This window comes from Euleptes europaea, chromosome 17, assembly GCF_029931775.1.
Source record: "Euleptes europaea isolate rEulEur1 chromosome 17, rEulEur1.hap1, whole genome shotgun sequence".
Taxonomy (NCBI): domain Eukaryota; kingdom Metazoa; phylum Chordata; class Lepidosauria; order Squamata; family Sphaerodactylidae; genus Euleptes; species Euleptes europaea.
In genome coordinates this window covers 40831516-40846192 of record NC_079328.1, presented here as the reverse complement: position 1 = coordinate 40846192, position 14677 = coordinate 40831516, and the positions used below count along the sequence as shown (strand labels likewise).

At 43.4% G+C, this 14677-nt stretch overlaps 1 protein-coding gene across 1 annotated transcript in view; it reads left to right on the top strand.

The window, feature by feature from the left end:
- The window catches only part of ITFG1 (integrin alpha FG-GAP repeat containing 1), a 123167-nt gene that overhangs the window by 2374 nt on the left and 106116 nt on the right, over positions 1-14677 (top strand). Inside the window, exons 2-6 of the mRNA XM_056862574.1 lie at positions 81-153; positions 2780-2916; positions 3853-3910; positions 4559-4633; positions 10663-10757. Of these exons, the coding sequence (XP_056718552.1) occupies positions 81-153; positions 2780-2916; positions 3853-3910; positions 4559-4633; positions 10663-10757 (438 nt within the window). The remainder of the gene's footprint in view (positions 1-80; positions 154-2779; positions 2917-3852; positions 3911-4558; positions 4634-10662; positions 10758-14677) is intronic.

Below are 14677 nucleotides of genomic sequence, written 5' to 3'. Positions count from 1 at the left end.
CAAAACCCCTCTGTAATTTGCAATAATTGCTGGTCAAAAAACTTCATTAATCTAAAGCCACATGTTTCTTTGCTTTTCAGGCAGTGAATTAATTATCTTCTTGGCAGACCAAAAAGAACCCTATTTTAAACCCAAAGTCAGTCTCAAATTGAAGTAAGTATACATAGCAAGTTGGGTCTTTCTTTCATTCCATCCAAGAAAGTTTAAGTCTCGTTCTTCTCATTGTTTTGTTTCATCTGCTCAGTTGCTGAGTTTATTTTGCCGTGGACAATATTAAGTCTGGGTTTGGGTATGGGGAAATCAGGAAACCCTGAAAAATGGCAGCCTTCATAGTTCATGGCTTGCGGACTAGAAGAGACGCAATGTTCAGTTTCTTTACTGTTTGGGCAGTCTTGCGTAGCAGGGGCTGTGGCTTCTAGGTCCCAGGTTCAATCCCTGTTATTTCCAGTTAAAAAGGATCAGGCAGTAAGTGATGTGAAAGAGCTTTGCCTGAAACCCTGGAGAGCTGCTGCCAGCCAGTCAATATCGATCTTGATGGACCAATAGTCTGAATCAGTAAAAGGCAGCTTCTCTTGTTTTTACTTTGATGAACTTGTGTTTTTGCTATCGTTTCCTCGCTGATGCAATAAACACAGGGTACAATACTAACATTGCCATTTGTTGGCAAACAGTGACCGTTGTATGAAGAGGAATGGGTAGTAACTAAGCACGTGACCCTATTTATACACACGAACACATGAAGCTGCCTTCTACTGAATCAGACCCTTGGTCCATCCAAGTCAGTATTGTCTACTCAGACCGCCAGTGGCTCTCCAGGATCTCAGGCAGAGGTCTTTCACATTGCCTACTTGCCTAGTCCCTTTAACTGGAGATGCCGGGGATTGAACCTGGGACCTTCTGCATGCCAAGCAGATGCTCTATCACTGAGCCACGGCCCTCCAAGTGGGCCCAAGTGGAAGCAGCAGGCAGTGAGAGGAAGCCCAGAATTGCAGGGTACACTGGGGCCAGGTCTTCTGTTACTTTAGGCCCTGACTAGAGCTTGTGTGCTAAGGGAGAAGCTCATCATCGACATTGGAACTGCTGGTCTAGGCTCGGTATTTACAGCTTGCTGTAGCCCACATTGCTGCAAATGCGAACATATCTTTAGCTGTGTTACGACCTTCATACTTTCCAATTATTCTCATTAAACAAAAATCCACTATTTGTTTAAGTAGCCTTGACGGTAATTAGGTACAAGTATGTATCCAATTCTCAGTAGCTGGACTGTAGAGAAAGGTATTGCTGGGCTGAAGTGTGCGGATTGTTTCGGTCCTGTTGCTGTAAGGAACTTCAAGATAGTCTTCACTGGTGACACAGGCATCCATTTGCAAGGGGAAAGCTACGCTCACAGCAAGGCTATTTGCTGCCGGGAGTATAAGTACTTAATGTGTTGGAAGAAAGAGGCAAACGCAGAGTTGTTGAATTATTGATTTCAAGAAGTACAAAAGCAGAGCTAGGATTCTGAGCGCCCAGCAGCAGAGATTTACAACAGCGTTTCCAATTACAAATAACAGCTTTGATGCTGTATGGGAGCCAGTTACTAAAAACTGGGTTTAGAAAGTAAGCTTGAAATTCTCAAAGAGTTCAAATGGAGGGAGAGCAAAGGAGATGATTTAGGGCTCATGTTTGACTTTGCATTCTACTGAGGATCTGACCCTGCTCACATTCTAAGGTGTTCCTTGGAAAGGTCTGCTTGGCACGTCGCCCTCAACAAAGATGCATTACCTGATTATGTAGGGCAGGGTCTTTTCAGTGTTGTCACAGTGGGCAGGGTCTTGTTCCACCACTGCCCTAGAGTTCAGTTGAGGACAGAACTCTTTCAGAAAGCCTTGCATTAGTCTGTGGCAGCAAAATATATGAACATCTTTTTGAAAAGCAACAAGTTTAAATTCCTGCATAAGCTTTCATGGACTAGAGATGCCTTTGTCCAATGCCTGTATTCACTCATTGCTTTCGATATTTAAGCTGAGTATTGCTGCTGATACTTTTTTCAAATCATACTAGTTATGTTTCCGTGTAGTTTAGTCTGTATTGCATCATCTGTTGTATGTATCATACTGTTTTAGTGATGTTGTTTTAAATGTTGTAATCTGCCTGGAGTCCCAGTGAGAAAGGTGGGCTATGAATGAAGTAAATAAAAAAATGTGAGATTCTGTTTTTACCTGGCTTCGTAGACCATAAAATTATTTAAATCTGTATTTTAGATCATGTAGCTCAAGGGACAGGATTAGGGATGGCATTTGCCTGCTTCCAGTAGGTGGCCACCCATGGTTTGGTCCTCCCTCCTGCCCATGCTCCTCCAAGCAGCTGGAGGAATGGCCTGGGCCAGAAATGATGTCTGTCAATGTGCGATATCACGTCCACCCAGAAATCCAAATGTGATGTCAGTGTGTCAGGTAATGCTCTGGCCCTCTCCAAAAACTCATTTTTGCGGGACAGCCAGAGCACCTCCCAGTGTGCTTATGTTGCATCTGGGTTTTCAGGCAGATGTGACATCACATGTGGCTGGATGTCATTTCCACCCATCGCCCTGGCCCAAATGCTCCTAAGATGCCAGCTGGTGCCCTGGCATCCCTAGGCAGGGTATAATAAATGTGTTAATACAAATAAATTAGAAACTAAATTCTGCACAAAATATCATTGAAGAGTTACTTCCCCCCCCAAAGTTAATTTTGTTCACAGCGTTTGAGGAAGTTGTTCAATTGACCCTCACCACTTTTCCTTTTCCCTTGAATTTTAGGAGTGAGATAACCAGCGTGGTTCCTGGCGATTATAATGGCGATTCACAAATGGATGTCCTCCTGACAACTCGCCCACAGAATCAAACCAGTGCTGACCTATCAGTGCTTATTTACTTGGGAAATAATCAAAACCTAGGTAAGTACTGCTGATGTTAAAAACATTAAAAGAATTGGGTTCAGTCCAAATAGTTGGCTAGCAGTATGATCTGTTTGGAGGAGCAGCTAAGCATCATGTTTTCTTTCCCTTGCCCCACCTGTAACCAACTCAAAGCTACTTCTGACCTACATTGTTAACCCGATTTTAAAATTCTAGGTCAAACCTATCCATACACTGTAGCTTTGAGAAAGGGTGAATGAGTTTTGATCTGTAGTGTTCCCAGCTTACCTGCTGGCTTTGTACACTCCAGTTGGTTTCCAGCGAGCAGTGTGGTATAGTGGTTAAGAGTGGTGGTTTGGAGTGGTGGACTCTGATCTGGAGAACCGGGTTCAATTCCCCACTCCTCCACATGAGTGGCGGAGGCTAATTTGGCAAACTGGATTTGTTTCCCTACCCCTACATGTGAAGCCTTCTGGGTGACCTTGGGCTAGTCACAGCTGTCTTCGAGCTCTCTCAGCCCCACCTCCCTCACAGGGTGTCTGTTGTGGGGAGGGGAAGGGAAGGTGATTGTAAGCCGGTTTGATTCTGCCTTAAGTGGTAGAGAAAGTCGGCATATAAAAACCAACTCTTCTTCTTTTTCTTCTTCCTCCTCCTCCCAGTTTCATATCTCTCTCTCTGAAGTGTGGGAGTGACAATAATGCTAGTCGTCTTTTTATGGTTGCTGTAAATACTGATAGATGCTTACTAAAGTGCTATATCGAGGACACCATCCAGTCAGAGTTCAACCCAATTGACCGCAATAGTGGAAAAATCTCTTAAAGGTTTTCATATTGTGCTGAAGTTCTTTAAACTTTGTTTAAAGAAATGGTTCATTTGAGAAAGGTGGATCATAGCCATCTGTCACTGATAGTTAGTCAGGAAAAGGGATGCCAAAACCCAGGAAACCCAGGTAAATTTTTTAAATTGTGTTTTCAGATACCTATCGTAACATTTCATCAAACAACACTTTTCAAGATGAGCCACTAATCATGGAGTAAGTATGTTTTATTATGGGAAGAGTTTTAAACTTAGGATCATAGAGTTGGAAGGGACCACCAGAGTCATTTAGTCCAACCCCCTGCACAATGCAGGAAATTCACAACTACCTCCCCCACACCTCCAGTGACCCCTACTCCACCCTCCCTCTCATGATCTGCCTAAGGTCATAGAATCAGCATTTCTGACAGCCATCTAACCTTAAAAACCTCCAGGGGAGAGCTTACCATCTCCCAAGGAAGCCTGTTCCACTGAGGAACTGCTCTAACTGTTAGAAAGTTCTTCCTAATGTCTTGATGGAAACTCTTTTGATCTAATTTCATACCTTTGGTTCTGGTCCGACCTTCTGGGGCAACAGAAAACAACTCGGCACCTCTATATGACAGTCCTTCAAGTATTTGAAGTACTTAAATTGGACCGACGCACAACAAATACAATGATAAAGTCAAGGAGGTCGTTCTCTCTCTCTTTTGTAAGTTCACATATGGGCTTCATACAGATTTTGCTTTTTAGGTTTTTAAGGCTCTAGAGTTTTTTTTTTTGGGGGGGGGCAGCGTAGCATTTTACAGTTATTCAGTGTAATTATGACCTGGGCTACTATTTAGTTGTGCCACTGGAAAAACTCAGCTTTTTCTTCTTGTTGCAGTTTCAATGGTGATTTAGTTCCTGATGTTTTTGGAGTACCGACCAACTCTGCAACGCCACAAATACTAATTGGCAGGTAACCCAAATGTATTTACAACTGTTTGGAAGCATGTGTGGTTGTATCACAAGAGCATTCTTTGCAGGGTTGATGCCCATAAATCATCTTGCTGTCAGATAAAGTTGGATTTACACTGAACTTAGTTTTCGGCATGTGTTAGTGGAACTGGCATAGACATAGAACGTTACAGATGCTGTGGCCACAATATCTGCATCGTTTCTACATTATCAGCATACTAATCTCTTGCTCTTTGTGATGACACAGTTCCTGGAAGAAATTGTAGAGAGTGGCAGGGACAAATTAACTGCAAGGCTGTTCTGAATATCAGAGAGCTGTGGGGGTGGGGAGGTGGAATCATAGAGTTGGAAGGGACCACCAGAGTCATCTAGTCCAACCCCCTGCACAATGCAGGAATTTCACAACTACCTCCCCCACACACCCTCAAGTGACCCCCTACTCCATGCCCAGAAGATGGCCAAGATGCCCTCCCTCTCATGATCTGCCTAAGGCGGGGGTGGGGAACATCAGGCCCGGGGGCCATATAAGGCCCGTGAAATCATTTGGTCTGGTCCTTTGTTGGTCCTGGCAGATCTCTAGCTCAGAAGGATCTAAGACTGGTGATCTGCCCCCTTCCGGGGACAGGAATAGCCTCTATTCAAGGCGGATGTGAGTTTGTTTTGCAGAGAAAAGGAACCTTTCTCCCGCCCCCCGAGTGCGCCACCGGTTGGATGCCTGCCTGCTTGCCTGGGCCGGGGGTGGGGGTGTCATCTGGGGCAGCTTGGGGCTTGGTCGGCTAATTTTTAAGTTGATAATTTTGAATGACCCGCGAATGATGTTATAAGTATCCAAATGGCCCTTGGCGGAAAAAAGGTTCCCCACCCCTGGCCTAAGGTCATAGAATCAGGGCTTACCCTTTAGTAATCTGGATGGCAACATTTTCTGACGCTGATGATGCCTGGGAGACAGAGTAGAAGATTGATTACAGCTGGAATTGGCTTCAAGATGTTGTAACTGTTTTCCGGGCTTTACCGTGTAAACTTTCCCAAGGTCTGTTTGTGAAAAGGCAGGGCATAAATGTTGTAAATGAATTAGAGTATGGAGATTGTTTCAGAGGGTAGCTGTGTTGGTCTGCTGTCTAGATTAAAAGGACTCAGAAATCTCCATTTCTACTCATGTCTGGTGAAGGGAGCTTTGATGCAAAAAAGGCTTATACCCTGAAACTAGAGTTGCCAGCTCTAGCTGGGGAAATACCTGGAGATTTTGGGGGGTAGAACCTGAGGAGGGCAGGGTTTGGAAAGGGTAGGGACTTCAATGTGTGTGGTGGTATAGTGGTTAAGAGCGGTAGTTTGGAGCGGTAGAGTCTGATCTGGAGAACCGGGTTTGATTCCCTACTCCTCCACATGAGCGGCGGAGACTAATCTGGTGAACTGGATTTGTTCTCCCACTCCTACACACGAAGTCATCTGGGTGACCTTTGGCCAGTCATGCTCTCTCAGCCCCACCTACCTCACAAGGTGTCTGTTGTGAGGAGGGGAAGGGAAAGTGATTGTAAGCCGGTTTGAGTCTCCCTTAAGTGGTACAGAAAGTTGGCATATCAAAACCAACTCTTCTTCTTCTATGCCATAAAGTCCAATTGCCAAAGCGGCCATTTTCTCCAGGTGAACTGATCTCTGTCACCGGGAGATCAGTTATAATAGCAGGAGATCTCCAGCCGCCACCTGGAGGTTGGCAACCCTACCTGAAACCCTTGTTGGTCTTTCTGGTGCTCCTGGACTCGAATCTAAGAGTACGGAGTAAGAGAGGCACAAAGATAAATCTAAGCTTTCCATCTTACTGGGCCTTTGCTCTTTACTTCCTGCTCTGGTTATAGACTTTTATGAGACTTGGTTCTTCTTGCTCTGGTTATAGACTTTTATATGGCCTGGACTCCCATTGGTTCTTCTTGTAAATATATAGGAGTGTTTGTTAACATGGAAACGTGGCTCAGCATTCGTTTGCTGAACGCATCCAGCTGTCGACAGCCTTTGACAGATGTTTCAGGTTTATATGTAATCAATGGCGGTGCTCATCACCTGGAAAGGAAATGGTTTGTTGTGAAGTGTTTTGCGCTTCCCTCGGGCTTTTTAGCTATTGTGTCAAGAGGAGCATGTTAGAACTGGAGAAGTCAATCAGATTACGCCTCCGTTTCCATAGGAACAAGTGCATCAGGGTGGGTTTAAAAAAAAAAAGAATATGTCCCCCAAGCACTTAAATGCTTAATTAAAGAACCTGTTCATGCCAGTCACAGCTAAGGATGTTGTTGTTAAATAAAAAGGTAAAAGATACCTTCGTTTAGGTATATTGCCCAGTAATTTAACATATCCATATGTAGATAGAAATGGATGACTGTCATTTTGACACTTTGGGTTTGCTTCTTATTAGAAAAATCTGTTTAACATCTTTTTGACAGGGCAAATTATTTTGGATTATAGCATGAGAAAACAGTGTCTTGATGTTGAAAATCATCTTAAATATCATGGGAGAAGTTTTCTGCCCTTTTGGAGGGGGCTATTAATCTTTTTTCATTTTTATCAAGATGACTTCTGATTTTAAAATCTATGACTTGCGGAACAAAGCCTGCACATTTCTCAAGAGCGTGCGTGACAGCAACTGTAACCTTGCAATGATTATGTGGGAAGATTTTATCAGCTTTTGAGCAAAAAAAAAAGTCTCTCCCTTCTTGCAACCACCCTCCTTCCCTCAAAGGGAATATTTTTTTAGTGGAAAGTTCAGAAGAAGAGTGCCTGCTGCATGCCATATTATAATGTACTTCTTGCAATGTATGAAAGGCCATAGGTATACTGGTATTTCTTTGCCAATCAGTGTTCTGTTTCTAATGGGAGAAATGTAATAAGATCCTAGGGGACGTCGGAAAAAAAATTGCAGACTCTGATAGCATGGTGTCTGTTTTCATTTGGAAATGGAAATGTTTGTCTATGAGCTGAACTGCCAGCTAATTTAAAATAGGACACAATACTTTCGGTATCTACATATGCAAAAATCTGAAAAGTAGTAGTTCTAAAAGAGAGGGTGGTCAGGTTGATAGCACTATGTTGGACACAGTTAGTTTGGGGGGATGGGGGATGGGCAGAGGGAAAATAAGGGCAGACACAGTTGAGATGCCTAAACTAGGACTGTGTTCCGTATTTGAGACTTCCTGTTCCTGGAAGATTCCTCTGTAAAAAGATGTATAGAATTGTAGCATAAAATACCCTTGCATTAACTGAGTGGAGTCAGCAAGATGTAAGAATAAACTAATGTTTTCTTGCAAATTAAAATCAGTTAAACGGCTAACCCCAATCTGTATTCCATTGGGTTTACATTACTTTGGTGAGTATTCGGACCCTCGAAGAGTTGGTTTTTATATGCCAGTTCTCCAAATTAGAGTCCACTACTCTTAACCACTACACCATGCTGGCAACAAGGACAGTGCATGCGATTCTTGGTTTTTAGACATTTCAAAATGGGGGGTAAGCAAGCTCCGCTCCCTCCGCTCCCCCTCCCATTTCATTCTTTCCACAGTGATATGAGGCAGATAGCAACTAACTCATTTTCATCTACTGAGTCCTGATGGCTGAACAGGCATTTGAGCTCAAGTTTTCATTTACTGAGATCCAGCGTGGTGTAGTGGTTAGGAGTGTTGGTTTGGAGCGGCAGACTCTAATCTGGTGAACCAGGTTGGTTTCCCTGCTCCTACACATGAAGCCAGCTTGGGCTAGTCACACTCTCACAGCCCCACGTACCTCACAGGGGATCTGTTGTGGGGAGGGGAAAGGAAGGCAATTGTAAGCCAGTTTGATTCTTCCTTAAGTGGTAGAGAAAGTCAGCATATAAAAACCAACTTCTTCCCAGTCCTAGGCCAACACTGTCCACTATGATGATGACTCTGCTCCCTCCTGTAATGATCACACTGAGGCTTTTGTGTATCAGACTTCAATTTACTGGGAAGTCCATCTATGATGGCCTGATCCTACCAGGGACTATCTCTCTCCGTAATTTTCTCCCCCTATTAGTGGTTCCAGTGTGGTGTAGTCGTTTAGAGCAATGGAGTCTAATCTGGAGAACCGGGTTCGATTCTCCACTCCTCCACATGAAGCCTGCTGGGCGATCTTGGGCCAGTCACAGTTCTCTCAGAACTCTCTCAGCCCATACAGAGGCAGGCAGTGGCAAACCACCTCTGAATGTCTCTTGTCTTGACAGCCTACAGGGTCGCCATAAATCAGCTATGATTTGACGGCACTTTCTACCACCGTTAACGGTTCAGGCAATGACATCCATTTCCACAAAGCTTTTATCCAGAGGTCAAGCTTTTTCCCAAAAATCATTAATTTGCAGTTTCTGTCCGTAATTGGGTGGTAGCTTTCATGTAATAAAATATGCGCTGGAGATTAGAATTTAAGAGCAGAAGGTTAAATAAGTGTAAAGACTACAAATGGGCTTCATCTTTGAAGGAATTACCATCAGGCTTAATATTCTTAAAGAATACTTAACTGTGGGTTGTATTAGTTGGTTCAGCAAGAGTAGCAGCAAAATGTGTATCGGTGACAGTGTGGAAGACAATTTTTATCCCCTGGCTGATGTCCCATAAGCTTTCTGCCCCATGGTCTTGTCTTATTCATGTAATTGTGGCAGTTCTGTGTAATCCCAAATAGTGTTTTCTTCATATGAAAGAGTACTACATAGGCATACCTGCATATGCTTTTGCATTTTTAGTCATTCTCAAAGAGGTGGATTTTTGGGTATGATTTTTTTGGCGATACTGTTTCCAGGCATACATGGTGTGGCACTAGATTGTGATGGGTAGCCGTGTTAGTCAGTCTGTAGCAGAAGAAAAGAGCAAGAGTCCATTAAGTGTGGTGTAGGCTTTGCCATCCCTGGACAAAGAGGCACAGGGCAAGCTGAAGTGTGGAATCATAAGCAATACAAAAGAAACTATTAGAGTGTTTTAGAGTTTATAATATATATACAATATACTCAGACATTAATATTTGCATTGCGGATAATACTGTGCAAGGCTGATAGTGAATAAGTGCTTTTTAATAAGTTAAACAATTACTAATGGTACAAGTAACAAGCATGAATACGAATAGTGGAGAATAAAGGTTAAACTATAATAGATAATTGACTTGGATTAAGAGGCACACTCGATGTATTGTTAGGTTTTTGTTGGTAGATTGTGTTTTTAATGTTTCTTTTTTAGTTATGTGTTGTTAAAAAATAAAATACTTAGAGGCACAGGGCAAGTTGACAAGTGGGTGGTTAGGTTGGAAAGAAAAAATAATGAATGCAAAGAACAGGTACTTAAACAGAGGCTCTTGGCCCTTAGATAGAGTGCTGCTTGTTTCCCCTCCCAGTGTTTTGGATTTGAATGCAAAGGAAAACATAACTTGAAAAAATGGTATTTGCATGCTTAATTCAGACCTAATGCCAAACTGCACTTTAATGCCAGAGGATCAGACCTCTAAGCCAGCGTGGTGTAGTGGTTAAGAGCGGTGGTTTGGAGCGGTGGACTCTGATCTGGAGAACTGGGTTCGATTCCCCACTACTCCTCATGAGCAGCAGAGGCTAATCTGGTGAACTGGATTTGTTTCCCCAGTCCTCCTCACAAAGCCAGCTGGGTGACCTTGGGCTAGTCACAGCTCTCTTAGACTCTCTCAGCCTCACCTACCTCACAGGGTGTCTGTTGTGGGGAAGGGAGGGGAAGGTGATCGTAAGCCAGTTTGAGTCTCCCTTAAGTGGAAGAGAAAGTCGGCATATAAAAACCTTCTTCTTTTCCTCCTCCTCTGCTGCTGCCATGTTTGCACAGTACCTTCTCATATTTCCGTGAGCTTTTATGGGCCAAATCCCATTCTTACAAATGTGCTGAAGAAGGTATATGAATACAACTAGGGTTGCTTTTGACCAAGGAAGGCCCAGTGTCAGCAAAACTTTCCAGCTATACATGCTTCATCAGCAAGTATCCAAGCAGTACCTTGTTTAAAATGAATCTCTGCAACTTTATTTCTTAGGGAGCTAAAATGGTATCCGGTACCGAAACTGCCAAGCAAAATGCGTCGACCTCACTCTCATGCATTCATAGATTTGAGTAATGATTTCACTGCAGGTGAGTGATCAGTTTTGAAACCTTTTGGAAAGTTTTATTGGGCAGATTAACGGTTCATAAGTGCCACGGGTGTTAAAATGTTTCTGGATAGGTTATGATTTTTCCATGGCTGGCTGGGCTTTGGGACTAGAGGAGTGGGGGGAAAGGTTAAGAACATAAGAAAAGCCTTGCTGGATCAGACCAAGGCCCATCAAGTCCAGCAGTCTGTTCACACAGTGGCCAACCAGGTGCCTCTAGGAAGTCCACAAACAAGACGACTGCAGCAGCATTCTCCTACCTGTGTTCCACTGCACCTAATATATATGGCATGCTCCTCTGATCCTGGAGAGAATAGGTATGCATAATGACTAGTATCCATTTTAACTACTAGCCATGAATACCCCTCCACCATGAACATGTCCACTCCCCTCTTAAAGCCTTCCAAGTTGGCAGCCATCACCACATCCTGAGGCAGGGAGTTCCACAACTTAACTATGCATTGCGTGAAGAAGGTTCTTCTCAAGAAGAGCAAATAGAGACAAAACTCAGCAGATTAAGAACATAAGAAAGGCCCTGCTGGATCAGACCAAGGCCTATCAAGTCCAGCAGTCTGTTCACACAGTGGCCAACCAGGTGCCTCTAGGAAGCCACTAACAAGACGAGTGCAGCAGCACCATCCTGCCTGTGTTCCATCGCACCCAAAATAGGCATGCTCCTCTGATACTAGAGAGAATAGGTATGCAGCATGACTAATATCCATTCTAATTAACAGCCATGAATACCCCTCTCCTCCATGAATATGTCCACTCCCCTCTTAAAGCCCTCCAAGCTGGCAGCCATCACCACATCCTGGGGCAGGGAGTTCCACAATTTAACTATGCGTTGTGTGAAAAAATACTTCCTTTTATCTGTTTTGAATCTCTCACCCTCCAGCTTTAGCAGATGATCCCGTGTTCTAGTATTATGGGAGAGGGAGAAAAACGTCTCCCTGTCCACTCTCTCCAAACCATGCATAATTTTATAGACCTCTATCATGTCTCCCCTCAGCCATCTTCTTTCCAAGCTAAACAGCCCTAAGCGTCTTAACCGCTTCCCATAGGACAGTTGCTCTAGTCCCCTAATCATTTTGGTTGCTCTTTTCTGCACCTTCTCAAGCTCTGTAATATCCTTTTTTAGGTGTGGTGACCAGAACTGTACACAGTATTCCAAGTGTGGTCTCACCATAGATTTGTACAAGGGCAGTATGATATCAGGAGTTTTATTCTCTATTCCTTGTCTAATTATAGCCAGCATGGAATTTGCCTTTTTTACAGCAGCCGCACACTGGGTTGACATCTTCATTGAGCTATCCACTACCACCCCAAGATCTCTTTCTTGGTCTGTCGCTGCCAGCACAGATCCCATCAGTGTATATGTGAAGTTGGGATTTTTTGCCCAACATGCATCACTTTACACTTACTCACATTGAATCTCATTTGCCATTTTAATGCCCATTCTTCCAGTACGCAGAGATCCTTCTGGAGCTCTTCACGGTCCGATTTTGTTTTAACCACCCTAAATAATTTGGTGTCATCTGCAAACTTGGCTACTTCACTGTTTAACCCCAACTCCAGGTCATTGATGAACAGGTTGAAAAGCACCGGTCCCAACACAGATCCCTGAGGCACCCCACTGCTCACATCCCGCCATTGTGAGAACTGACCATTGATTCCTACTCTCTGCTTCCTATTTTTCAGCCAGCTCTCAATCCATAAGAGGACTTGTCCTCTTATCCCGTGACTATGAAGTTTGCTTAGCAGTCTTTGGTGGGGGACTTTGTCAAAAGCTTTTTGGAAATCCAAATACACAATATCCACAGGCTCATTCCTGTCCACATGCTTATTGACGCTTTCAAAAAACTCTAATAGGTTAGTGAGACAGGACCTACCCTTACAGAACCCATGTTGGGTTTTGCCCAGCAGACCTTGCCCTTCTATATGCTTGACAATTCTATCTTTAATAATGCTTTCCACTAATTTACGCGGAACAGACGTTAAGCTAACTAGCCTGTAATTTCCTGGGTCCCCCCTGGAACCTTTTTTATAAATGGGTGTTACATTGGCCATTCTCCAGTCCTCTGGTACAGAGGCTGATTGAAGGGACATATTACATATCTTTGTTAGAAGTTCAGCAATTTCCCATTTGAGTTCTTGAAGAACTCTAGGATGAATACCGTCTGGTCCCTGTGACTTGTTAGTTTGCAGTTTGTCTAGACGTTCTAGGACTTCCTGCCTTGTTACCACTATTTGCCTCAGTTCCTCATTTTCCCCTCTCCAAAATCTCTGTTCAGGAGAAGGAATCTGCACTGTATCTTCAACAGTGAAGACAGATGAGAAGAATTCATTTAGTTTTTCAGCAATCGCTTTATCCTCCCTTAGAGTTCCTTTACTCCCATTGTCATCCAATGGTCCAACCGCTTCCCTAGCTGGTTTCCTACTCCTAATATACTTAAAGAATTTCTTATTGTTTGTTTTGATGTGTTTAGCAATATGACCCTCAAAATCTTTTTTTTTTTTGCATCTCTAATTATCTGCTTGAATTTCCTTTGTGCAAGTTTGTGTTTGCTTCTGTTCGCCTCATTTGGGCAACCCTTCCAGTCTCTGAAGGAAGACTTTTTTTCTCTAATTGCTTCCTTTACCTTACCTGTTAGCCATGGTGGTGACCTCTTGGACTTATTACTACCTTTCCTGACCTGTGGTATACAAGCTAGCTGAGCCTCTAGTAATGTGGACTTGAGTAACCCCCAAGCCTTTTCAAGAGATTTAACCCTCCTAACTGTTCCTTTCAACTTCCTCTTTACCAGTTTTCTCATTTTAGAGAAGTTCCCTCTTTTAAAGTCAAAGGTAATTGTGTGAGATTTCCCAGTCACTTTCCCACTTACATATAAATTAAATTTGATGCCATTGTGATCACTATTGCCAACTGGCTCAACTACATCCACATCCCGCACTAAATCACTGACAGCACCACAGAGTATTAAATCCAGGATCGCCTCCCCTCTGTTTGGGTCTATGACCAACTGTTCGAGGGCACAGTCATTTAGGATGTCTAAAAATTTTATCTCTTTGGCTTGCCTGGAGCAGACATTTATCCAATCAATATGAGGGAAGTTGAAGTCTCCCATTATTACTACTTCATTATCTTTACATGCTTCCCTAATTTCATTCTCCATCTCAAGATCACCCTGAGCCATTTGGTCAGGGGGCCGATAGAATGTCCCCAGTACTAAATCTCCTTTGGGGCCCGGAATCATCACCCATAAGGATTCTGTGGATGAGTCTGCCCTTTTTATGGTCTCTAGATTATTAGACACTGTGCCTTCCTTGATATACATAGCAACACCCCCTCCAATATGCCCTTCCCTGTCATTTCTATACAGTTTGTAACCAGGGATGACTGTATCCCACTGGTTCTCTCCCCTCCACCAGGTTTCTGTAATGCTCACTGTATCTATGTTTTCCCTTAAAACCATGCACTCTAATTCCCCCATTTTTGCTTGGAGGCTTCTAGCATTAGCATAGAAACACCTCCACACTGTTTCTCTCTTCCGACTTGCCTGGCATGTGCCTTTGGGCATCTTTAAGTGGCTATCCATCAGTTTTTCCCCATTCCCTTTCATGTCCAAGTAATTCCCATGTGGGCAATCTGAAGCAATTTTTCCTTTGTCCATGTGCACTGAGTTTGCCCGAACCAGATGCTTCTCAGCTCCTGTCAGCTTTCCCCCCAGGTTCAGTTTAAAAGCTCCACTGCCACCTTTTTTATATTACGCGCCAGCAGTCTGGTTCCATCCTGGTTCAAGTGGAGCCCATCCCTTTTGTATAGGCCCGGCTTGTCCCTTCATAACTGGTATTTTATTAATTAATTTATTATTATATTATTTTTTGGTGTTGTAACCCTGCCCT